Raw genomic sequence first — 27,823 nt, forward strand, 5'->3', positions numbered from 1 at the left:
AGCTGTTGAAACTGATGATACATAAGTGTTTATGAAGCTGAACTTTATAAAACTTGACACCAATAATAACAGTTTAAGGTTTTTCCTAAATATTGCAACCATATTTAGTCATACCTTATAAGATAATCTGTTTGGATCACTGTCCATATTGAACTATATGTTGATATTTTGCTGAAAAAATTTGTTAATATGCTATGGTAAAGTGTTTCAGCATTCCTATATTGAAGTGCAATAAATACTTAGATGTAATTTCTGTTACATTTTGCCCAGTCAATGGTCTGTTATCGTATGTAATTGTTGGTCATTGCAAATAGAAGTGTATAAAAGTACGAAAAAACTAAACTATAACAAGTTTGAGGGTGGTGAAAACTGCATCCTTCATGGGTTATGAGACAGCTTGCATTGATGAAATGATTTCATAATTACAGTCAATTAACCTAATGGTTTGGATTGTAAAAAATTCACGTCGGGCACGACTACCCCGAGGGCCACCTCGGATAGCATGCAGCCCAACCGAAGAAGTTCCAGCAGTGCTGCGTCCAACACGAGGAGTAAGGGATAAGGAGGATCCCATAGTTGATGCTGCACCAAAAGTAGTGCAACCAGTGGCTGTAGAGGACGTCAACAACACTGTAGAACAGTCAGGAAATGGGGGGGGAGACGTGACAGGTTTGGCATTTTGTAGCCTTAATTTATCAAGAAAGTCCTGAGCCAGTTATTGCTAGTTATAATGAATACTCAATGATGAATGTTAACCTGTAAACAATTAATAAGAGTTTTATTACAGGTCCACCCATAAAAAGCTTACGGAGGGGACGATCCCAAGGGCCATGTAGGACTTCATCAAGCCAAATTGAAAATGTTCCAGCAGTGTTGTCCCCCATAGTTGATGCCACACCAGATTTGGTAACACAAGTGGGTGTAGAGGAGGTAATGCAACCTGTAGACCAGTTTGGAAATGATGGGGGAGACATCAGAGGTTAGGCCCGTTTCTATAATATAGTGGAAAGATTGACATTCGAAGTTTATGCTATTTAATATTGCATGTCAAATATGCTTGTTGCTCAGTACATAATAATTCGCCACTTTGATTACAGTTCCAACCCTAAAAAGTGGACGTCGGGGACGATTACCCCGAGGGCCACCTCGGATAGCAGCAAGCCAAAATGCCTCTGTTTCAGATGTGCTGCCTCCGAGAAGGGGCCTAAGGGATGAGGAGGATTCCATAGTTGATGCTGCACCAGAAGCAATAACAGAAGTTTCAGTAGAGGACGCAAGGAATGTTGTACAACAAGACGGAAATGAGGGGGGAGACATCACAGGTTTGGCATTTTCAAGTCTTATATATGTACAAAGAAAGACTTTGGGATTTAATTCAGCGTGCTTTGTATAATGCCAGATTCCTAACGCTTGCTGATAACTACATTGTAATACCACTTATATTACAGGTCCACCCATAAAAAAACGAGGCAGAGGGCCTGCAAAGGGTACAGCATTTGAACAGCTACGGAAGTTGGGCAAGATCCCTGTAAATATAAAGGATGGGCACAGGGGTCCATCATGCGAACATGCCAATGTATTCAGTAGTCGAGTGAGTTGGATAGTGAAAGTACATGCAGATATGAAGAATGCTAGCTGGAGTGTGGTTCCCGACAAGCACAAGCATGAGCTTATCAATCGTGTTAGAGTAAGGGTTACCCAAAATGTGCAGTTTCACAAAGTTTGAGTTAATTTTCTGTTTAATGTATGTTTGTTAGAGTAGCGACAACCATGTGATATGATGTTGGTGCATGTGCAGGCAGATTTCATTTTGGATTGGACCAAGGAAAACCATCGCGAAGCTGTGGTAAACGCACTTGCTGACAAGTACAACGCATACCATTACGAACTACACAAGCACTACAAGAAATATGGATCACACGAGGAGGCACTAGCTGGTCGAAAATCGTCGGTGGAGCCACATGTTTGGGAGTGGCTATGTTCAAGGTGGGCCAGCAGCTCATTCAAGGTACAACCTGAGTTGTATTGATGGGGAGGAAGTAGGGGATTTTGAGTATTTAGAATAAATCTGCCTATAATACCTGATTGTCTAATAGATGTTTTTGTATAGCTTGAGTTGATTAATGTACTGTAAGCTGTATCAGAGCTGAAATAATTTATTTATTGTGAATTATTTCAGGAACAGTCGAATAGAAACACTAATAATAGGAAAAAACAGAAGGTTAAGCATACGGGGGGAAGGAAATCCTTTGTCAGGATATTGGAAGAGAAAGTAAGACAAACTTTCATTAAAATAGGTTGTGTAATTTTGTAAATCCGTATTTGAGCTAAAATTAACATATATTTTGTTCATGAAGAGTGGGGAGGCACCGAATATGATAGCATTTTACAAAGAAACACATTGGTCAAGGGAGAAGGGTAAATGGATCAATGCTGCAGCTGAACATAATTATGTGAGTTAACTTATCCTGTGTTATTTTCAGTTAATGACATCCGTGTTTGATTCCTCATACACTGAAATGTTTGAATAATTTTGTTTGTGGAAATTTAGAATCTTATGATAGAGCGGTTGAATGAGGCAGAATCAGAAGAAGATGGCGATGAAGCTGCAGCCGAGGTTTTCAAAGAGGTGTTAGGATTCAAATCAGGCTATGCACAAGGGCTAGGCCACTCAGTCATTCCAGATCCCAGCCCTTCGCTGAAAAAGAACAAGGCATTTATACGTTTGGCCGAGGAGAATGAAAGGATCAAGAATAGTGCAGACAATTACAAGACACAACTAGAGAGAATTTTGGGTGATATGGCTGCTCTTAGAAATGCTTTTTCTGAGCATGACAAACAACTGAATATGATATCATCACAGTTGGGGACAAGTAGGGAGTCTCAACAAGAGACTCAAGGAGATGCTTAGGCATCTCTTAGTTGGTTCTAACTTTTTTGGATCACAGCCAGTTTTGGGATATTTTGTGTTTTGTGTTCCCCATAGGGAGATGGCAGTTTTACTTATGCCAACTTTTTTGATGGGTTGTATGGGAAGGTTGGGGTGTTTTGGCATTGAAAGGGTCGGGTTTTATAGCATTTTATCAGCATTATTTTGTGTTTACTCTATATATAACTATTAAATCTAGTTGGAAGTAGCTTTTACAGGTTTGGTGATACTCAAGCAACTGTCCAATTTTTTTGAGAATGTGAGTCAGTCACTTTCATATCTGATCTTATTACCTACTGGTTTGTAGCGCAGTTTTGAAAAGCTAATTATCTGACTCAAGAAACATATCCGGGAAGTTGAACTTCTTTGTATTTTTTTGTTGCAGGGTTACAATGGTTGAGCATTAAGGTAGTTGCCTCCATTAGGGTTAAAAAACACTCCAGTTATGTGATGGAAGGCAACTGAAGGGTCACAGTTGAAACGGAAATGACCAAATATGGAATTTATCAACGCATTACTGGATATGTGCAGAATGGTTATGTGCCGGTAAATAGTTTCTTTCCGATAACTAGTGTTTATTGAATAAGCTTAATATCAAGATGTTGTTATACCTATCTCTTCATGCATAATATAGGTTTGTTTATAATATGTGAATAGATCCATACTTGACTGGGCAATTTGGGAGAATAAATAACTGGATGCAAACAAATGTACCTTAATTTTATTGATCATAGCTGTAGCCAAGTGTATTAAAATATACACATGGCTGGCAGTATAATTCCAAACAATGTTTTTCATAATTCTTCTATCATACATCTTCACATCTGGATTATAATAAGATGGCAATGTGCTGATATGAATTTAGATTAAAATTGATCATGAACTGGTGGTAATTATGGGGTTTTGTTAAAGTTAAAATGAGGATTGTGCAGAACCTAGGGAGTTTTGATAACTGAGGGTGAAAATACAGCATTCTCCTAGATTAGGCAATGGTAGATGATTGTAAGTTATATATTTAATAACTCTCGCAATCATTGAAGTTCTGTACCTTCAAGATTGTGGGACAGGAAAAGAATAGGGAAAATCATACTGCAGGCACCATTTGTTGGAGAGTTGGGATACAATTGTTCAGTTGTTAATATACAAGAAAATGTCTGGTCAGGAGTCGAATCTAATGGTGTTAGACACAGCCAAGCCTGAAGGAACATTTTTGTTACTTAGGTCAGTTACCAGGGTGTTTATCTAATGAAATATTTTCAAATGAGAAGTATATAGGATATGAGGGAGAAAAAGGACAAGAATACATGTTTAGAATTATTGGTGAAATCTGAAAATGGATTGGTTGCTTCTTTTGGTATTGTGATAGATACCAAAAGAATGAAGTTTTCAATGGGGTGGAGCTTATGATCAGGAGCACTTGTATAATTGTAACATTGTGTCAAAATTAATTGTTGAGTATGGTATGTTCTGAGTTGGCCTTTACACAACATGCACATACATTGAGGGTTAGAGATTTGAATGTCTAGCTTATATATGGCATCTACATGGTTTTGTACTTTAATGTATACCATGTTTACAGGAAGTGACATAACATGATCATAGAAATGTGACAGTTTCTATGGCAAAAATGTATTGGATGGAGTTGGTAATATAAACTCAGTTTTATTTTCCCTGAGTTGTTATGGAAAATTCATTCAATATTGTAGGTTTCCAGTCTTTAACTTGATGTATGTACTACCATATACATGCATGAGGTCCAAATATTGTAAATCCCGGGGTAGTATATATTATACTAAGATGTATATATATATACACCACAATAGCTATGGCTAGGTTGCATTCATTGAGATTTGTTGAAGAAATGTGAATCTAAGATTATTGATAGCTAAGTCTAGTCTATTTGTACACATGTTTATTCAGGTTCTTCTCAAGTATCTTTTATGTGTGGACAAGAGGAAACAAGGTCATTTGTTCAGCTGGGAAGATCAGGTTCACAGAATGTTGATGATGCTATTATGGATAGATTATGTTGAGCCAAGTTGTGTGAGGGGGAAAGTAAATAACATTGTAATATGGGTTCAAGTTTCTGTTGTATGGAATGTAGTATATGCCAAAATGCTAATCACGACCCTCTTGTCCTTCCCATTTGGTAAACATTTTGTAATGTATTTCCAACATGTTGTAAATGGACAGTGGAATAGTAAGAATGTTTATTCATAACTTGAATTATGGGATTGTGTTATTTGTATATATCGGACTGTATTTTGTAGTATATGTGCCATAATCTCACCAAATTGAAGTAGAAGAAACAGGTTTTTACCTAAAGTAATGTACCTGAAGTTGCGAAATGTTATGAGGCTTTCAATTCCATTATCTACGGGACCTGGCCTCTTAGTGGCACCTACAATGTTTACACTTTTACCCAGGGAACAACATTGGTGGAAAAAGATAATCTTGCATGTTTATTATAAATTAAAGCTATTTGCCACGAAGAACCTTCATGTAAATTAATTACTTCTCATGCGCAAAAAATTCGGGAAATACCCTTTAATATCCAAATTCCCGACGTACACATGCTCGTGGAGATTATATTTTTCTCCACGAGTATCGTGAGTGGCGAATAATGAAAACCTGAAAATATTAATTCATATTTTCCACGAGTTTTATTCATGGCCTTTACACATTTTCCAAGGGCAAATTTTGGTAGGGAAAAAACATACGACATGTAGTACAGACGTGAGGGTCCAAAAATTACCCACGGATAGTGTTCGTGGGTAATACTAATAACCACAAACCTCTCTCATGGGAAGTATCCAATTCCCATGAGCAATTAATAAATTGAATTGCCTTTTGCCACGAGTTCGTGAAGGCTCTTGTCACGGAATGCACCGTGAAGAAAAGTATCTATTTGCCACGAAGTAAAGTTTTCGTGGGATATAATACCTTTTTCGGCAACTTATATGCCACGAACTTCCCACGGGAGAAATTTGTGAGGACAGCATTTTTCCCACGAAATGCATAGTTTTGCCCACAACATACCTCTTTGGGAAAAAACGCTTTTTCTTGTAGTGTCATCACTTTCACTTTCATGAGGAACAACTTTAAGTGTTAAGCTCTTCTTTGGCTTTCCTTCTTCTTCTCCTCTTTTCAATGTGTACTCATGGGTGATAAGTGACCCGATGAGTTCATTGACTTCGAGCTTCTTGAGGTCTCTAACTTCAAGAATCGCTGTAACTTTTGATTCCCAACGTTTTGGCAAAGAGTTGAGAATTTTTCTTACTATCTCCACCTTGGAATAAACTTTGCCAAGAGCTGTCAAATTGTTTATGATGTTAGTAAAATGAGTGTGCATACTAGAAATAGATTCATCATCATTCATCTTAAACATTTCATATTCATGAGTAAGAATATAAATTTTTGATTACTTGACTTGCGAAGTTCCTTCATAAGTTACTTCCAAGTTATCCCAAATTTCCTTTGCCGTAGCGCAATTCATTATTCTATTAAACTCATTTCCATTAAGAGCATTATATAATAAATTCATAGCAGTTAAATTTAAAGTATAAAGTCTATCGTCTTCACGATCAAACTCTTCTTCTTCCTTTTTGACCTTTACTCCATCAACCACTTTTGTTGGAATATAAGGTCCATTTACAATACATTTCCAGATTTCTCTACCTTGAGCCTGAAGAAATATTCTCATTCTAACTTTTCAGAATGAGTAATTATCTCCACAAAAGAGTGGAGGCCGACTGCTAGATTGACCTTCACCAAATGAAGCTGCAATGTTAGCCATAAGATCTTAACTCAAAAGATAGTTAATCTTATAATAGAGCTTTTAGCTCTGATACCAATTGTTGCCCAGATGACTAACACAAGAGGGGGGGTGAATTGAGTTGTATTAAAAAAAATAACAATTATAAATCAAATATATAATATAAAATATAAACAAAATATGAAATAACAATAAATATAAAGAGTAAGGGTAAGAGAGAAGCAAACTCAGTATGTTAACGAGGTTCGGCCCCACTGCCTACGTCCTTGCCTCAAGCTACCCCTTGAGGATTCCCAAATTCACTATTCAACCTCTTTCAAGTGGAGATAGAAACCTATTACACATTTGAACAACACCGCTACAAAGGATCCGTGTAGAACACCCTCTACACTTGCAATCACCTTACACGTGGTGATTCAACTATTCCCCGTGTAGAATACTTTCTACACACACAAGGGTTATACACACCCTTTTTCTTATACAAGAGCTGACAGTGGGTAGGTTATCAGAAAACACTTCTCAATGAGTGAAATAAGAACAATACAGCGCAAACTATATCTCTCAAAATGAACAAGGATTAAGGCTCAATACTTAGAGAAGAGAGAATGAAAACTTTGAATGAATGTTGTATGTTCTTGGTGTTGTGAATGTGAAGCTCTCAAATGATCTATTTATAGGCATATGAGACTTCATATTCAAATTTAAAAAGATTCACATGTCAAAGACAACATCATTCACTTTTTCAAAAAATTCAAATAAAAGGTTCTTCTTTTTCAATTGTCAAAGACAACATCATTCACTTTTTCAAAAAAAATCAAACCTAATCTTTTACTTTTGGCATATGACAAAATGAGCACATTTTCCTTTTCAAAAAATTCAAACCTAATCTTTTACTTTTTGCATATGACAAAATGAGCACACTTTACTTTTCAAATTTTTCAAACAAAATCATCTACCTTTTGTATAAGTCTAAAAAAGCATCAATCACTTTTGAAAATATTCAAATAAAACATGCACATGTGAAAGATAACAATCAATCATCTTTAATATTTTCAAAGTTCAACCCTTTAATCAAGGCATGCACATGCAAAAGATGACAATCAATCATCTTTCAAAATTTTCAAATTTAATTTTCAAAAATATTCATGCACATGTGGAAAATGTATTTTAATGCTTTATGATAAAATATTAATTTTGAACATTAATCCTAATTTCGAATTTTGAAGAGATTTACAACATTACTCTATAATTTTAATGTGAACTTGTTCTCTTCTTATTCATGCTTGTTTCCTTGATGTGCTTGACTCCATTGTGTAGACAACTTGAGCTTGAGACTTCTTTATTCTTTAAATTCATTTGTTATCATCAAAATCCATGTGTAAATATATAATTACACAAAACTTGAAATCTTGGGTTCAACACAAGGCATGGGGACCCCATCAAAACCCCAATTGTAAGATTTATTTGCAGGGTCCAGCGCACCAGCATGGCCACCAAAGATTCATAAACTCACAATAAAATCAATGTTCCCTGAATATAGGTTCCTTACCAAAGTCGTTCTGACAAATCTTTGGCCCATCTCTAGACATACTGAGCTAACAGTTGAGAAAGCCCAATTTATGTATGATCTAGTGAAGGGAATACCTATAGATCTCCTCTCCCATATTGTTGACGTTATCTCAAAGGCCAGGACTGACAAAACAGACAAGGAAAGCCTACCATTTGGAGGCCTTATCACAAAGTTAGCTAGAATAGCTAAAGTCCCTTTAAGAAGCTCCAAGGCCACAGTCAAAATGTATGGGAAGATCTCCTCCAAAACTGTCACTAAGTCAGAAGCAGTAGTTGGTGGAAAGAAGAGAAGTCATGCTAAGGCATCCTCATCCTCCCCCCAGGACAATCCACTAAACTAGTTGAACAACTTCAAATGTTGCACTCAAAATTTGACTCTTTTGTGGACAAATGGGAAGAAAAGATGGGGAAGATTGAACAAATGCTAGAAGATCAGCAAGATGAATCAGAAAAGATGAGTGATAGGCTGGAGCAAATTGTTTTGGATGTGGATCAAATCCTAAAAAAAATCACTCCACCTAGAGATGAAGACAAATATGACTCTAACTGGTGCTGGCAAACATAGGGGGAGAAGGGATGAAGAGCAAGCAGAGGGAGCATGACAGAGCTAAGAGCTAACAAAATGCAACCACCACCACCACCATTGAAAAGTTTTTATTTAAAATTTTCGGTTTGGTTTGTACATTAAACAATGATTTGTGTGTTTTATTTTGCGTACTAAATTAAATTGATATATGTGTATTTAGGTTTAGACTTATTGGTACTTCACATATTTTGCTATGCTAAAATGAAGTATGACTGTCTATATGAGATCTTTGATGGTGGTTGGGTAGTTGTTTTTGTAGGTTAGATTACATTCATCCAATATATGTTGGCATCATCAATCGGCCAAAGGAGGAGATTGTAAATGTAATTTATGTTTAGCTCGAAATAGATGTGTATGTTGTTAGGAATAAATGTAATCTTAATTGGACTTTAGGACTCCAGTGATCCGATAAAGATAAGTAATTGAATTGTAACTCTTATCAAATCTTGTTTGTATTATAACATAAGAGTCAACAAGAGTCCTTTGTGTGTTTTGCGTCTAAGCATCAATTGAAGAGATAAAGATGCAGTCTTATTGAATAAACGGAAGCTGATCTGAACTCGATGCAATCTAGAAGAAGTAATCCAGTCTGAGATGTTCGCTAGTTGTTAGAAACGTATCTGACTGGGATACTGGATAAACCTATCAGCTGAGTCTTTCTCCAAATCAATGATAGCATTGCATATATATAGAGAAGTCAGTTGAGGGTGGAAAAAAAGATACTTGAACAGTACATATTTACATTCATTGATAGCTTGAAGATTTGGGTGTAACTTCAAGAGATCATGCAAGGGAAAATACCCAAGTGAAGGAGTTTTCGAGAAGCTCAGTTCGTAAAATTGATTGAGAGCATACTCCAAGGGGAGTTGTTGTGTTCAAGATTCAACCATTGGAGGTTCCAGTAGGAAAGGCAACGATTAGAAAATCTCAGAGGTTCTGACTACCTACTATGGTAGAAGACAAACGGGTCGCATTTCTTGAGTAAACGTTACAAAGGTTTTATAAACATTTTACTTGTAATACTCTCAATCAATAAATTGACTTTTTTGGATTTGGTTCCCCCTTAGGGTTTTACCTTTGAGTAGTTCTTTAAAGGGTTTCCCTTCATAACCAAATAGTGTGTTAAAGTTATTAATATATATTGGTTACTAATCGGTGCTAATAACTTGTGTTGAGTGTTAACGTGTAGAACCAGGGGTACTTGGGTATTTTCATTGATCAAGAGTATGCATTTTTGGCCACATTTCTTAGATCCTCATAGCATCAACGTACGACTTCCCATCGAGTTCGAGTGACAAATAACCCTTCACATAATCTGCAAGTCCTATTCTTTTGAACAATGCCGATGAGTCTAAATTCACAAGGCTTGACGCTGAACCAAAATCTCCTTCTTGTTTTGGGCTTTAAAATGTGGCTATAGATAGCCTCTCCTTTTCCAAGTTCACAGTCGCACGATGCTCGATGCTACAGCAGATCCCCTTCATCACAATCTGCCAAACCGTTCGTGCATGGGAATTAACCAATGACTGAAACCTAGAATCAAACACTTTTTAACCGTAAGAAAGATATGGATACACTACCTAATGAATTTTGTTGTAATATTTAATCGAAAGTTTTTACAGGTAACATTCTACGATATGGGATTCATATATTTTTTCAGTCTCTTTCCGAATCATAAGAAATGTTTGTGTGTAATGTAAAAGAATATCTGTTTTTCTATGTCAGTCTCATTTCATTTTTATTTTTTTATTTTCTAAAGGACTACGCATAGGGACCGTAAATAGAATTTCTATTTTAAAAATCATGGAAGCACGTGCGCGAAAAAGAGAGATGGGACCTGATAGCACTAGCATTGGACTCATTAAATTCATCTTCAAAATTTGATGAAAATTACAAATTTGTCATAAATCCAAAACCTTCATATCTATAATTCCACATTGGATTAGTCATTAGATTCATCAAAATAATAATATAATATTATTTTGTTAATAATAATAATTTTAATTTTTTTTCTTCATATTTTACAATTATACTAACCATATGGACATTAATAATTTAATTTAGTACTTAAATAATTGATTCCAACTAATTTAGAATAAAATAAAATAAAACCATTGCATATGAAAATTAGAATAAAATATTAGTTTGAAGGTGGAATAGTAGACCTTCAAATTTGAAGGAAGAGCAACAAATACTATAACTCAAAGCTTCTCAAATACACATTTGATGAATCCAATGTAGATTCATTTTACATAAATTCATCAAAATTTGAAGATACATTAACTTTTGATGAAACCAATACTAATGCTCTGAGTGGGAGGGGAAGGCCGCGAGGGAACAAGTTGGCTTCCTCAAATAGGTGGGAAGGGTGATAAGGGTGAACATGTCACCCCAGTCCAACTTTTGCTCCAGCTCCGAAACAACAAAGACCTGTCCAAAGCCCTCAACCTCTCGGCCTTCTCCTTCACCTTGCCATGCAATACTTCTTTTTCTCTTCCAATCCATATTAAATAGTTCTTGAATGCCAGATTTCACCTTCTCCAATAAGGAACTGCTCACCCCATGATTTATCAACAGGAAAAACATTTCCACATTAAATTTTCCTCATAAATAAATATCAAAAACAAAATTTCGTATGAAAAGATAAATATAATCGTACAATTTAAGAAATAAAATCATAATATACTTAATTGGCACACATACACCTTTTTCTAGCCGCCTTTATGATTTCTTTTCTTTGAAAAAATAGGCAATTATAAAATTAGAGTAATACTAAATATAGGAACTCATCATTAAAAAGAAAGATTTTTTTATATGAATTCTAAATTCATGCATTTTTTATAATTATTATTTCTTAAAATTAATTAAATAAAAAAATTAATTTTTTATAATTATTATTTTTTGTGCAGTCTGTTTACAACCAATATGTTTCTCGGACCATTCGATGAAACAATTCAATGATTAAGAAAGATGCTCTAAAACATATATGTCTATGGTTTGCTATCTCATTCATGCATCTGGTAATCTGATTCATGTTTGATACTTTTTTTGACCGAATACTTGCGTGTGGATTCATTTTTTCTTCAATCTTTTCAAAATTTGAACCCTTGATCAGTCAATATCGGGTTGGGGGGGATGTGTTTTCAAAGACTTTCATGATCGGGAGTCATTAATTAATTAATGGTTGAAAATAGTTATAGGTCAGATGCTATAATTTCTAGTATTCTACAACTCTTTGCAGTCTCTGTTTGTGTGTGTGTGTGTGTGTGTGAGAGAGAGAGAGAGAGAGAGAGAGAGAGAGAGAGAGAGAGATCAAATTGAATTGGAAGAAACCCCATTCTTTGCTTGCAAAATGCAATTTCTACAACTCAAAGTCCATAAAATCTGGGGAAAATAGGAGATGCATGTCGATGACTGGGAGTTGAGGCAAAGATGTGGTGTTAAGGACGTGTCAGACTTCCCCACTACAATTGTTCAACCACGTACTGTTAAGAGGCTCCAGTGTGATCCACCTAGAAAAGCTTCGATGCTTAAGTCAACAAATGCAACTAAAGAATTCAGAAATCAAGAAGAGAGTTTGATCCCTTACTATCAAGGTTTATTCAGAATTTATCGATGCAGATCATCACTCAATACCTTAAATGATCAACTGCATGAGGTCTCTATCTTTCTGTGAAAGATAGCATGGTGTATGTATAATTTTGATTCACTTTGGACTCATTTATTCCCTTCGATCAGCCAAGGACCTCTTATATGGGCTTTTCCTACTTTGGGCTTTTATAATAGAATGAGCTCTTGGTTTAAATAGGCCCTGCATGTGGAATTAGATTTGAAGGGAGGGTCTGATCGGACCACAGATAGCGCGGTGGCATTGCATTTGGCTTTTCCTTAGCTAGCTCCTGAACACATGGAACTGTGAGAGAGCTCCCAAACCTTGTTTTCTCAGTTCCCATAGCTCTAAGATGGGAAGTGCAAAGGCAATTATAGAGCTTGAATTCTTCCTATTACTAAATGGCCATGGGGGGACCAGTACAGTATTGCTGTCAAAACTTGTTTTATGCTTTGAATATGTGTGTGTGTATGCTCTATCTGTCTGCCTTACTCTATTATTTTCTGCCTATGACTTTTTTTGGGGGGGGGGGGGGTGGTGGTGGTTTTGGATTCTACGTGTGGGTAACATGTTTGTCACTTTATTTGGAAAGCCCATTAATACTATATCATTCTATTTCAATGTATACTATAATTTAATGGAGAATCTTACCACAACTTTTTGGCCTCACTCACCGATTTGGAATGAGTTCTTGTCTGATGACTCCAAGGAGGTATTTGATCTATTGCCATCGTGGCCGGCTTTTGTAACTATTTGGTATAGGTTGCCTTCTTTCATCCTTGACAATGGCAAAGATGTCTTGTAGAGTTCAGTCTCACTCGGTATTCTCGAGCAAGTGCTAACTTTCTTCTTGCTCAATTTTCATGAGCTAGTATATTATAATATATATTATAATTGTGATAATATATTGTGATAATATATTATAATTATATTAATTGTTTTGGGTTTGGAGATATGCGCCCTCGAGATCTAAGGTTTAAATCCTATTTGGTGTCAATAATTTCTAAGAACCATTGAGCTGGATGATTGTTTCTCTTGAATTACTTGAAGTGCATTTGTAGAAAACTTCTTGTGAGGGCCTATGCAATACTCGGAATTAGTTGGGCCGCTATTTTTGGACACTTGGTGCCAATAAAAAAAAGTTCGGGCATGGACTTGCACAAAAAACTAGGGTAATTAAAAAGGAATTAATTGGCAATGGTGATGACTTTCATCATTGAGAAAACCAACTAACATCGGAGATTTCTTTCAAGTCTTATTAGTTACTTTCAAAATACATGTGAATCAGGTTTTACCATTTTCTTATTTGAGAAATGATGTTTTTTATTTTATATTTTGTCATAATTAAATAAATTTTGAAGGGTATTCATTTTTAGATGATTGATACATGAAATCATTTAAATTGTGCCACATCCATTAATGCGATTGGGGACCATATGATTTAGAATAAAGGATATAACATTTGATCAATTTAATTTGTTTTTAGGAAACAAATGGTTGTAATTTACTGAGTCATAGTAGAATATCCTAAAAATTATGGACATAGATCTAATATATACTACAGTAGAATTACAAGTTTCTGTTGGTCCCACTTTGGCAAAAACAAAGTAATGATATATCATGAAAGATTTCGTTTATTTAAATGTGTGGGCAAGCTAAACTTCAGTACTTGATAAGAGCCATTGGCAATTATTTCTTTTAGTGACTTAGGTTTTTAATAAAGCAAGCAAGCTCAAAAGGCTAGTTCTATGATAAAGAGCTTGCATTTTCCACCCTCATTTCTGGATCCTCATAGCATCAAGGTATGACTTCCCATCGAGTTTCCGTGAGAAAAGACCCTTCAAGTAGTCTGCAAGTCTTATTCTTTTGAATAATGCCGGTGACTCTGAATTCAAAAGGCCTGGCATCGGACCAAAATCTCCTTCCAGCCTTGGGCTTAAAAATGTGGCTATCGACAGCCTCTCCTTTTCTGAGTTCACAGTCGCACGATGCTCGATGCTACGGTAGATACCATTCGTCATAATCTGCCAAACCATTCATGCATGGGAATTAACCGACTGAGAACTAGAAAGATATGGATACACTAACTGATGAATTTTATTGTAATATTTAATAGATAGTTTTTAGCGATAACATTTTATGATATGGGATTCATATATTTTGTCAGTCTCTTTTGGAATCATAAGAAATGTTTGTGTGTAATGTAAAAGAACTTAAGGGTACGTAATACAAGTCTCCAAAATTTACCTCCAAAATGTCTCCAATGTTGACTATAAAAGCATTAGGAAGGGGTTTGACAGGGATCCACATTCCATCTTTTCTAACCTGGAGACCTTCCATTTCATTGACTTGGAGGAGGATTGTCAGGCCTACAGCATCGGAGTGAGCGTTTAAGCCAATGGCAAGCTCTGGTTGTGGACATGGAGGATAGTAGTTCATCCTCATTGACTGCATCCCTTTTTCAAATATGCACCTCATGTCACTACTTTCCATTCTCAGAGCTTTTGCCATTTGATCTAGGATTTTCATGGCCAAATCTTTCAGCTCTGTTGAGTATGCTTCTAAGTTATCTCTGCAATTAGATTCCATAGTGATGAAAAATATTGGTATTTTAACTTTGGTATAACTATAATTATGGGTCTTACAAAACTCTTTTTAACAATAAAAATAATATAGACATAACTATTTTCAAACTCTAATACAATTCTTCGATAAATTACTATTATCGTTTGAACTCATTTGATTTTTTTTTTTTTTTAAGTGCTCGAATTGAAAATAACAATTTACTAAAAATTGTGTAAAAGTGATAAATTACTTGAGTTTGTGTCTTTGTTTTTTTTTTTTTTTCCAGACAATGTACGTGATCCCTAAGATTGCATATAGGATTTCTATTTTGAAAATCATGCAAGCATGTGAGTGAAAACAGAGATGGGACCTGAGTGGTAGGGGAAGGCGAGGCAACAAGTGGGGCTTCCTCAAATAGGTGGGAAGGGTGAAAATGCCGAACCTGTCACCCCAGTCCAGCTTTTGCTCCTCCGAAACAACAGGGCCCTGTCCAAAGCCCTCGACCTCTCCTTCTCCTTGCCAATACTTCTTTTTCTCTTCCATATCCATATTAAATAGTTCTTGAATGCCAGATTTCACCTTCTCCAATAATGAACTGCTCACTCCATGATTTATTAACTGCAAAAACATTTCCACATTAAATTTTCCTCATAATTAAATATCAAAAACAAAATTTCGTACGATTTGTTCTGCTAGGAAACTCCAATATCCCCACATATAGAAAAATTTGTTCACACATTCACCCTCAGCCCTCGGGCCCTACCCAGAAGGAAAGACAAATGGATAGAGGTCCCCATGTCTGTCTCTCGCACTTAACTTTGACTTTTGCTTTGATTATTCAACTTCGTCTTCTTCAATCAATTTTTACTGGTATTTGTCTTTTTTGTTTAAAGAAAAAATTTCCAGATCTTCTTTAATTCATTATCTTTTCCAGATCATAAGTTCAACGCTTGTTTACAACCAATATGTTTCTAGGATCATTCGATGAAATTTTGACAACTCAATTATTAAGAAAGATGCTCTAAAACATATATAACTACGGTTTGATATCTTATTCATGCATCTGGTAATCTCATTCTTGTGTTTGGATTCGTGTTTTCTTCAATCTTTCCAAACTTTGAACCCTTACAGATTATCAGATGCTATAATTTCTACAACTGTGTGTGTGTGTGAGAGAGAGAGAAAGACATAAAACTGACCTGGAAGAAACCCCATTCTTTACTTGCTAAATGCAATTTCTGCAACTCAGAGTCCATAAAATCTGGGGAAAATAGGAGATGCATGTCGATGACTGGGAGTTGTGGAAAAGATGTGGAGTTGGATATGAAGGGAGGGTCTTGATCGGGCCGCAGATAGCGCGGTGGCATTGCGTTTGGCGTGTCCTTTGCCAGCTCCTGAACACAGGGTACTGGGAGAGAGCTCCCAAATCTCGTTTTCTCAGCTTCCATAGCTCTGAGATGGGAAGTCCAAAGCCAATTACAGAGCTTGAATTTTACCTATTACAAAATGGGCATGGGGGGCACCAGTACTGTATTGCTGTCGAAACTTGTTTTTTTATGCTTTGAGTATCGTGAGTGTGTATGCTCTATTTGTCTGCCTTACAGTTACTCTATTATTTTCTGCCTATGACTTCTTTATTTTGGATTTTTGGATTTTACCTTGAGAACAGAGCAATAAAACCAAAGAGAGACGCTCTCTACATATTCTTCATTTTATATATTTTATTGTCTTCATGTACAAAGGGTCTTACACTTCCTATATAGGCACAAGTGCAGTGAGTGCGCAGAAGATAAAAGGGAATAAATAATAGAAGTTGGTTACGATAGAAAGAGAATATTGAGGCTCCTAGAGCTGTAGAGAGAGATGCTGAGATGGATTTTCCAGCTTAGATTTATTTGAGTGTGTATTTTCTTGAGTAAGGTTGATAGTAACTAGATATGCCCCCTCGAGTCTACTAGGGTATCAATCATAGTAAGGCTCGATCTTAGAGTGTGGAATCGATAAGAAACTAATGGCTTAGTGAACACATTTGCAAGTTAACTTTTGATGTTGCAGAATTGAACTTGAAGGGTCTTTGTTGCCACTCTATCTTTGACAAAATGGAAGCCCACATCCATATGCTTGGCTCTTGAGTGATAGACAGGATTTGAAATCAAGTATGTTGCTTCGAGGTTATCACATCATAGAACAGGTGACTGAAAAAGTGAGAATCCAAAGTCCTTGATCAAGGTTTGTAACCATATGAGTTCTGCTGTTATGTTGGCTAAGAACTTGTATTCAGCCTCAATGCTTGAACGAACAACAGTATGTTGCTTGCAGGAGCTCCAAGAGATCAAGTGATTGCCCAAAAATATACAAAATCATCTTGTAGACCTCCTATCATCAGGGCATTCAGCCCAGTTTGCATCTAAGTATACATGAAGTGTAAAACCAGATTTTTTGTTGGAGAAAAATAAGCCATGATTAATGGTGGATTTGAGGTATCGAAGGATTCTTTTTACTGCGATCCAATGAGTGCTTTTTGTTTCATGCATGAATTGATAGACTTTGTTGATAGCAAAAAAAAAAAAAACATCAGGTTGTGTTAATGATAGGTACTAAAGGCTTCCAACAATGCTTCTAAATAGAGTAATATTCTCAAAAGAAGGTGAATCAAATTTAGAAAGTTTAGTTGAGGCAGATATGGAAGAGGAGATTGGATTAGCACCAAGCATATTAGTTTTCTTTAACAAATCAGAGATGTATTTCCTTTGGGAAATGAGTAAACGATCACTAAGATAGTCAAGCTCTAAGCCAAGGAAATAAGACAATGAAATCAGTGACAGGAAATGCATGACTCAAGGAAGCAAGCAAATGATCAACAACAAAGTTAGAGGATGATGTAATTATCATATCGTAGAAATATACCAAAATAAAAATATAGAGATCACTTTTATGCAAAATAAACAATGATGGGTCACCCTTAGAAGCCACAAAACCACAGTCATAGAGCCAGGAGCTTAACTCCAAGAACCAAGCTCTCGGAGCTTGCTTAAGACCATAAATGACCTTATTTATTTTGCACACAAAATTAGGCTGCACAAGATCAATGAATCCTTGCGGTTATTACATGAACACGGTCTCAATGAGAGTTCCATGAAGAAAGGCATTCTGTATGTTGATTTGCCTAAGATTCCAACCTCTAGATACAACAAGAGATAAAACTAAATGAATGGTGCAAGGTTTTACCACAGGGCTGAAAGTCTTGGCATAGTCAATATCGTATTGTTGGTGGAAGCCATTAGCATCAAGCCATGCTTTCCTCCTTTCAATGGAGCCATCAGGACTTAGCTTAGTCCGAAATACCCACCTGCAACCAACGATATTAGAAATAGAGAAAGGAAGTACAAGGGTCGAGTCTTTTTTTTTTTTTTTTTTTTTTTTTTTTTTTTTTTCCGAGGGCTTCGAAATCTTTGGTCATGGCTGATTGCCATTCAAGAAACTTTGAGGCAACAACGAAGGATGTGGGTTCATCAGGAATGGATGCAGTGGAGAGATGGCAGTGGCGAGTTGGATATGGAACAATATCGTCAATGGTGATATGCGAACGAAAAGAATTGGTTTGAGATTGGGTAATGATGGGAGAGCAATGGGGGATTAACAGAGGGAGATTTTGAGGAGTTAAAGGTTGTGGGTCATTGGAAGGAATTGAGGTGGAAGGAGATCTAGGGTTTTGTTCAAAGGAATTTGGGAAAGCGATCAGGGTGTTTGAGAAGAAGATGAAGTAGATGTGGGCTCATTGGGTGTATTAAGGGTGGGTTGAGAAGGAGAGGTAGTTGTGGGCCTAGAATTTTGTGTGGGCTGAGGGACATGGGAATTAGAACATGGAAGGGAAGATGAAGGAGGGGAAGTGGGAACAGGGCTCAGAATGGAATGTTGAAAAACAAGGAGTGGAATAGTTTGGGGCTGGGGCTGGGCGTCAGAATTAGATGTTTTGAACTTTTGAAAAAAAAAAAAAAACTGGTTTCATTGAAAATAACATCTCGGGAAATATAAAGACAGTTGGAATGTTGATCAAGACATTTGTACCCTTTATGAGATGGACTATACCTAAGAAAAAGACATAAGGTGGAGCAAAAATTTAGTTTATGACAATTGATGTAACTTAGGCCAACATTCACAACCAAAAACATTTAAAAAGGAATAATCAGGAGGTTTGTGGTAAACCATAAGGTAAGGTGAACAATTTTGCAAAATTGGTGTGGGGAGTAAATTAATGAGATAAGTAGCTATCTCAAAAGAATCATCCCAAAAAGATAAAGGGAGAGATGTTTGAGCTAAAAGCGTGAGACTAGTTTCGAAGATATATCGGTGTTTTTGTTCAACAAGTCCATTTTGTTGGTGTGCGGACAAGAAAATCGATGTGTGATGCCAAGGGTTTTGCATAGATTTGTGAGAGGGCAAAATTTTCCCCTGCATCCATTTGAATGGAAATGATCTTGAAATCAAAAAATAGTTCAGCAAAACAAATAAAAGAGGAAAAGATAGTAAAAACATCAGATTTATTTTTAAGACAAAAGAACCACATAAAGCGTGTAAAAGAGTCTACTATGGATAGATAATACTTGAAGCCATTTCTAGAAACAAAAGGGGTCAGGCCCCATACATCAGCCCATAATATGTCTAAAGGCTTAATAGATTTAGTGGAGCCCAACTTAAAAGGCAACTATGGGCCTTAGCTAAGGGACATTGTGAACAAACAAATGAAGGATTGGGGAAATATGGCAAGCATGTGGTATGCAGGATTCAGGCAACAATTTCAAGGGATGAGTGACGAAGCCTTTGATGCCTATAGTCTAGAGAAGCTTTTTGCCAATGTGAGTTGATGGAGATGCATATTCAAGAAATGATGGAAATTGATAGAGACCATTACGAGTTTAACCACTGATGAGGAGCTTCCTAGTTTGATTGTCCTTCACCGAAAAGTGAGTTGCATGGAATTCAGAAAAGCAAGAACTTTCAACACAAAATTGGAAAACAAAAACCAAATTTTTTTGTTATAGAAGGCACATGAAGAAGATTATGAAGTTTAAAAGAGGAAGAGTTGAGAGAGAGTGAAGACTCACAAATGTGTTGAATCGGTAGCCTAGTTCCATTGCAACTCACATTTGCTCAGTCCCATTAAAAGGATCAGATGAGAGGTTCAACTACGAGATTTCATGGGTTATATGATGTGTAGTAGTGTTGTTAGGGTACCATGTTGAATCAGGTATGGCTAAGGGTGATGTGTAATTTGCAGAGAGGGATCTAGGGGGATCATATTGGTATGCATAATCAAACCGAAAGTGATATTGAAGGGCAACATGCCCTACCTTGTTGCAAACCTGACAAGTTGGTCGAGTGGATTGGGAATTTGGATTTTGAAAATTGGGATTATAGTTTTAAGAAGATCTTCCTTTATTTGAAGGGAACCTACCTCATCCTCAGCCATGACAGCCTCCATTATAGGACCCTCTTCCTTGTTGATCACGGGAACTTGAACTGAAATTAGCCAATAGCTCAAAGGGAGCTTCAAGGGTTGTGCTTCTAGTAGTGTGATTTAGATGACTTTCATGAATAAGAAGTAAGTGATAAAGCTCATGGGATGTCACTAGGTCAGTTCTAGTTGTGATAGAGGTGATAAAACTTTCTTAGTTGGAAATAAGACCATTCAATAGATATGTGACAAATTCTTTACCAGGGAGAGGGGATCCTATGGCAGCAAGGGTGTCCACTAACATTTTCACTTTTCTAAAGTAATCGAAAATGGCTTGTTCACCACGATTTAAATTTGTAAGTTTAAAATGGATTTGAAACACTTTTTCCTGAGAGTGTGAACTAAACATTTTTTCAAGAGAGATCCAGAGATCTTGAGATGTTTTTGCATAAATGACATGGCTAATGATAGACTTAGTTAAGGATGAAAAAAGGATACTCAAAATAAATTGATCAATTCACTGCCATGAGAGATAGGCAAGATTGATCTTTTGTGCAGAACCAGCTTCAGAGGGAAGCATATTTGGTGGAGCAAGTTGAGTTCCATCGACATATGAGTAGATGTCTTGGCCCCTAAGATATGTTGATATCTGCACATTCCAAAGTAAGTAATTTTTTGAGTTAAGTTTAAGAGTAACTAAATGGGAAAAAGAAGAAGGAATGAAGGAAGGAGATGATGTTAACTTTTAGCCATGGTGGAAGGGAAGGATCAGAGAGACTGCTAGTCTTAGCAGCTCTAATACCTTGAAAATAGAGCAATAAAACCAAAGAGAAAAGTTCTTTGAATATTCTTCTTTGTATAAATTGTATTGTCTACATGTACAAAGGGTCTTACACTTCTTATATAGGCACAAGTGTAGTGAGTGCGCAGAGGACAAAAGGGTGAAAATAATAGAAGTTAGTTACAACAGAAAGAGAATTTTGAAGCTTATAGAGGTGCTGAGAGAGCTACTGAGATGGATTTTCCCGCTTGGATTTGTGAGTGTGTATTTCTTGAGTAAGGTTGATATACCTGGTGCAGGTAACATGTTTGTCACGGATTAAGAAATACTCTCATTTTATCTCATCACTACAACTTTTCTAAATTTTCACATAAAATATAATAAAAAATTCAACTTTCTCAAATTTCAAAATAATAATAATATTTTATTCAACTTTTATTTAAACTTATTTCATCTCATCTCACTATCCAAACATTCTCTTAGTCGGAAGATCCAATACTTTATCATTCTATTTCAATCAATACTATAACTAAATGGAGAATCTTACGATAACTTTTGGCCTCACTTATTGATCTCGAATGAGGTCTTGTTGGAAAGTTTCCAAATTTATCCAGTCAATTCTCCCTGGATTATAGGAGAAATTTCCATAATTATGAAAATATTCTTAGGAGATATTCTTGGAGATTTGTTAGCAATTGTCATTCTTTCCTTTAGTTATTCTTTCCTTTTAACTTATCCTTGTAGTCTATAAGATATGGATTGTACCTTATTTTGAAGCCAACTTCTAGAGACGGTCTCTGTCAGTTTGAATGTATATCCGTGAGAGAGGTAAGATTGGGTACCTTACTAGTGAAACCAAGGCCTTGACAGAGTAGACTCGTCATATGCTATATGGTCTAGAGAACATATTCTGGTCCAAAGAAATACCATCATACTAGGAAATTATCATGGGAGTGTCTTAATTTCCTTTAATTTGTCAAAATGAACAGAATTGCACAAATTTTTATTTTGTCTAAAGAACATTTTTGTCCATGCCTGTTGATAATCATAATAATCAAAATGAGGTGAATCATAAAGTTGTGAGAATTTTCTGGTTAGATAGGAGTTCTTTCCCCAATATTCTAATGTGAGGACTTGTTTAATAGTAACTTTGTGGAAAGCAATAATTGGAGAAGAGGGTGGAGATGGTTGAGTTAATGGTGGTGGATTAATTATTTGGGAATGAGTAGAGGAAGAAGGAGATACAACTTTTGAAGAAGTTGGTAATCTTGGAGAGGATAATGATGAGAATGGATTATAAGAAGGCCTAATGTTTTGTGGTAATGTTCCAAGTACCGTATAAGGTCTTAGAGTTGCATAAAGACAAGGTGAAGGATGAAGAGAAAAAGGTGGGCTGGCATAGGGAGATTTTGTTTTCACTCTGGACTTTGAGGATAACATAATTTTCCCTGTAAAAATTCTTGGGATAGAAAATTAGGAAGAGAATTAGGTTCTCTTTTCATATGTTTTATATCAAAATAAAAAATACTTAATATAACTTGTCATCTGGCAAGTATTTGTTTTGCAGCCAAGTTTTTAACATTTTTAACCAAAACTTCCTTGGTTGATTTGCAATCTATTATAAGTAAAAACTTTTCATTTAACAAATCATCTTGAAATTTGGAAATATATAATACAATAACTAAAATTTCTTTTTTAATAGTACTGTAATTCTTTTGAGTAGGATTCCAACATCCTGAATGAAATCTAATAATTTGTTTTGAGTCATTTGATATTTTCATTTCATAATTCTTCCATAACCAAAATCAGAGGCATCTATTTCAAAAAAATTTAGAAGTATGAGAAGATGGAAGTTTTAAATATAGTAATTTCTTAATATGAGTCTTTATCTGTTTTATAATATTTGTATGCTTATTCGTCCACAGAGGTGGATTCTTTTTTAATCTTTTGAATAATGGTTTACAAAATGGTCGAAGAGATTGATAAAAATCTGCAACATAGTTTAGGCTTCCTAAAAATCTTTGTAATTAATGTTTATCTTTTATTTCATCAGGGAATTTATCAATAAATTATATTGCTCTACTAATTAGAGTAATAGTTTCATGATAAATATCATGACTAAGAAATCTGATTTTATTTTGAAATAGTTTGACTTTAGAAGATGAAACAAGTAATCTATTTTGTTTCATAATTTGGACAAAAATATTTAAATGTTTCCAATGTTATTTAATAGATGACGAGAAAATTAATACATCATCTATATAGACAATTGAGAAGTGAGTAAAATGAGTAAATATTTCATTCATAATATTTTGAAATTCACTAAAAGCATTTTTTTTTTTAATTCAAATGACATAACATTCCATTCATAATGTCCAAATGAGATCGTAAATATTGTTTTATATTTATCCTTTCCAGTAATTTAGATTTTCCAAAATCCACTTTTAATATCAAATTTTGAGAATATAGTAGCATAGTAAAGACGGGAAATAAGTCTTTTTTATTAGGAATAGGATATCTAATCCATTGTAATGCTTTATTTAATAGTTTATAATTAATGACTAATGGAGGTACTCCTCTTTAATTCTGCCTATTTTTGGACATAAAAGCAGCACAACTCAATGGTGAGTTACTTTTTCTAGTTAATCTTTTTTATAATAATTCTTTAGTTTCTTTTTTATAGAATTATAATAATTCATTATTCATTTAAATTGATCTAACTTTGGTAGGAATATTCTTTTCTGAAAAAAAAAAATTCATAAAGTAATTCAACTATATACTGTTTTCTACTCTAAAACATATTGGGTAAATTAGAACATACTTCTCTTTCAATTATAATTTTAAAATTATTAATTTTTTGAATTAATAATAGATCTTTTAATTGTTCTTCAATTCTTTTATATTTTAATTCTTCTTTCAAGAAATTTATCTATTTCTCTTTCATTTTAATCTTATTTTTATTTGAAAAATTAATTTTTTTAATCAATGAAACTTCTTTTAAAGCATAAGTTCTTTTGAAACTAGGGAAAATAGAAATTTATTGAAATTATTTTCCTAATATTTTTGTAGAAATTCTTTCCTCTGGTTCAGAAAAATGGTAAAGTAAGGCAAAGAATTCCTACTAGTATTCTGGTATTGATATTTTTTACTAAAATAGATGTTGTTTTGAAACAAATTCCATTATTACATATATGTGCATTAGATCATTTATAATTTATATTTATTTTTGCTCCATTAATTTGAGAGAGTGTCTCTTTTGTTTTCTCAAAATAGTTAGAAGGTATTATTCCTTCTTGTATACAGTTTAAATATGTTTTTGTGTCTAATAAAGTAATCGCTGTAAAAGAAAATTCTTCGTTAATGGAAATAGTTATTTCAATGTACCATTTTTGAAAATTTCTCTAATTAAGGATATTAATGAAATTGTTTGACTCTTTTTTAATAACTATTGTTGAACTTTCTCCTTGTTCTTTTTTAGGAGGATTAAAATCTTTATTAATTTTTAATAAGATAATTTCTTGTATTAATTATTCATTTGAAACTTCAAGCTTAGTATTAGATGCTTTCAAATTTCTAATCTCTTGTTTTATTTCATTAATTTCTTATTGTAAAATTGTAATGTAATTTTTTGTTTTTCTTATTTAAATCTATCAATTATTTCTAAGAAATTATATGATGAAGGTGTTGGGGTAAAAACTGAAGTGTTTTGATCAGTAAAAGTATCTTTTAATTTTTTTAAATATTCTTTTCTTTCTTGTGGTTTAATGATTTTCTCAATCAGTTTTAATATAATATTTTCATGAGTTGATAATACATTAATGGTTTAATTACAAATGCAATTATTCTTATTTAAACAGTTACAAATTTGTACTTCATCTTCTTCCTATCCACTAGCAAAAGTTTGTTCTGATAAACTTGATTTTTTTAATTGATAGATTTCCTTTTTTTCTCAAAAGCTTTCATCTTCTTCACTTGAATGTATTATAAAAATATTTAATAATTTTTCTTTTAATTTTTTGGGTACATCTAATTATTAATTTGTTTTTTAATCTTATAATTTGATGCATAATGTCGAGCTCTTCCACATTTATAACAGGCAACCTATTTTTTCCTTTTATTATACTTTTTTTTGGTCATACTAGTTTATTAAATATTTGTTTTTCCCTTGTAGTCTTCTTATAAGGTTTTTTATATTTTCAATTTTTAGGATAATTTTTAAAATTCTTTTTTACTTTTGTGTCTTCTAGATGGAGCCAATAATAAAGTGTAACCAAACTGTTTACAAAAGGTACCTAATTCTTTCTTAGCAAATTTCTTTTCTTTTTTTTATTTGATTTTTAATCTTATATCATTATACATAATTAGACCAGTTCTATTAATAGTAGTTATTATATCACCATATATAAGATTAATAAAATCAATAGTACTATATGATTTTATTAATGATTATTATACATTTTTGTGTGAAGTAATATGGAAGTTCGGCTATGAACTTTTCTTTTCAGTATAGTTGTTGACAATCATTTATGATCATAACTTTAGTTAGAAATACATCTTTATACTATCGGAAATCAAATAACTGAGGACATCTTAGATTAAATAATAAGTCACTAGTTCTTTCTTTAAATTGAATAGGATCTCCAACAAAATGTTTGGTTAATATAAATATTAAAGTGTTAACAACATCTTCTAATGGAAGACCATATTCTGTTTTAATAACTTACATATTTTCATCATACTTAACTTGGGTAAGTATTGAATATCTTTGTTCTTATGTAAGATAATGATCCCACCAGCCTTTTAATTGACTAGTAAATCCTGTAATAAGAATATGAGCTACTTGGTGATCTGTTTTTCTATGTAATTTATAAACATTAGCAGCCATAAGCATTTCTTGGAAATTATTTAATATTTCATATTCAGATAATCCGTCAATATTCCATTCATATAATATATCTGGTGCAAATGCAGATCTTATTATATGTTCTCTTTCTTCAAATTGCATATTCGGAGGGATAGGCCTCGGATATCAATTGCGAGTAATAGAGATATTACGATTAAAATCACTACAAAAGAAATTATTCATGTGATCTCCTTTGATTTTATTTATTTGTAAGGCTTTAAATTGGTTTTCAATATTACTAATTTTAGAATTAGATAAGTCAAGTAAATTTATTTTATTTAATACATTAATATGAGATTGTTTTGAAGTAGATGCATTATTTGAAATATTCAATTTTTCTAATTTTCTAGTAATTCATCTTTGACCTTAGAAAAACTAGGTGTTAGATGAGAAAGAATTTCATGGGGAATGAACAAAGGAGTTTCTTTTGTTTCTTTAGTAGTTTGTCTAACAGAATATTACAAGTACTTGGAAAGTACACAAATTAATATACATTTCTTGACATGATTTGAAATCTATAAATCAAACCAATTATAATCCTTAAATAAAACAAATAATCAATGGATTAAGGAAGATAATCAAATTATATATGAAGAATATCACCATTTCGAAGCAATTAAGTATAATCAAAGAAATACTCAAGTATTAGCTTCTCCAATAAAAAATTATAATTCAATACAAGAAAGTAAAAATCCTGATAATATTATTCAACAAACTAATTATACTAATATATATTTAAAAACTATGAGTAAACAATTAGAAAAAATTGAAACCCAAAGAAATCCTATTAGACAAACTACTAAAGAAAGAAAAGAAACTCCTTTGTTCATTCCCCATGAAATCCCTTTTCATCTAACACCTAGTTTTTCTAAAGGAAAAGATGAATTATTATAACAAATCTCTAACAAATTAGAAACATTGAATATTTCAAATACAACATCTACTTCAAATACAACAGATTCACCCAACTTATCTGATTCTGAAATTAGTAATATTGAAAACCAATTTAAAGACTTACAAATAAATAAAATCAAAGGAGATCATATGAATAATTTCTCTTCTAGGGATTCTAATTGTAATATTTCTATTACTTGTAATTGGTATCCGGATATACAATTTGAAGAAAGAGAACATATAGTAAGATCTGCCTTTGCACCAGATGTATTTTATGAATGAAATATTGATGGATTATCTAAATATAAAATATTAAATCATTTCTAAGAAATAGTTATGGTTGCTAATGTTTATAAATCACATAGAAAAATAGATCACCAAGTAGCTCATATTCTTGTTACAAGATTCACTAGTCAATTAAAAGGCCGGTGGGATCATTATCTTATACAAGAACAAATATATCCAAGTTAAGCATGATGAAAATATGCAAATTATTAAAGCAGAAGATAGTTTACCATTAGAAGATGTTGTTAACACTTTAATATTTGTATTAACCAAACATTTTGTTGGAGATCTTATTCAATTTAAAGAAAGAACTAGTGACTTATTAATTAATCTAAGATGTCCTCAATTATCTGATTTTCAATAGTATAAAGATGCATTTCTAACAAAAGTTATGATTAGAATAGTAAATCCATATAGCTTATTATTTATAGCATATATATATAATATAACAGTATATTATATATAGTATAT

At 33.9% G+C, this 27,823-nt stretch overlaps 1 protein-coding gene across 2 annotated transcripts; it reads right to left on the reverse strand.

The window, feature by feature from the left end:
- Positions 1 to 13,992: 13,992 nt before the first annotated feature.
- LOC122276268 (protein SRG1-like) lies at positions 13,993 to 16,628 on the reverse strand. Of its 2 annotated transcripts, none has more exons than XM_043085859.1 (4): positions 16,234 to 16,628; positions 15,477 to 15,652; positions 14,717 to 15,041; positions 13,993 to 14,493 (listed from the first exon to the last, which is right to left on the reverse strand). In XM_043085859.1, exons 1-4 carry the CDS (start codon positions 16,480 to 16,482, stop codon positions 14,245 to 14,247), a joined length of 999 nt encoding a protein of 332 aa, XP_042941793.1. In that variant the 5' UTR covers positions 16,483 to 16,628; the 3' UTR covers positions 13,993 to 14,244. The 2 variants fall into 2 exon arrangements, with proteins under 2 accessions (XP_042941793.1, XP_042941792.1); XM_043085858.1 differs by having other exon boundaries at positions 15,405 to 15,652.
- Positions 16,629 to 27,823: the final 11,195 nt, after the last annotated feature.

The sequence above is a fragment of the Carya illinoinensis genome, chromosome 9, assembly GCF_018687715.1.
Source record: "Carya illinoinensis cultivar Pawnee chromosome 9, C.illinoinensisPawnee_v1, whole genome shotgun sequence".
NCBI lineage: Eukaryota > Viridiplantae > Streptophyta > Magnoliopsida > Fagales > Juglandaceae > Carya > Carya illinoinensis.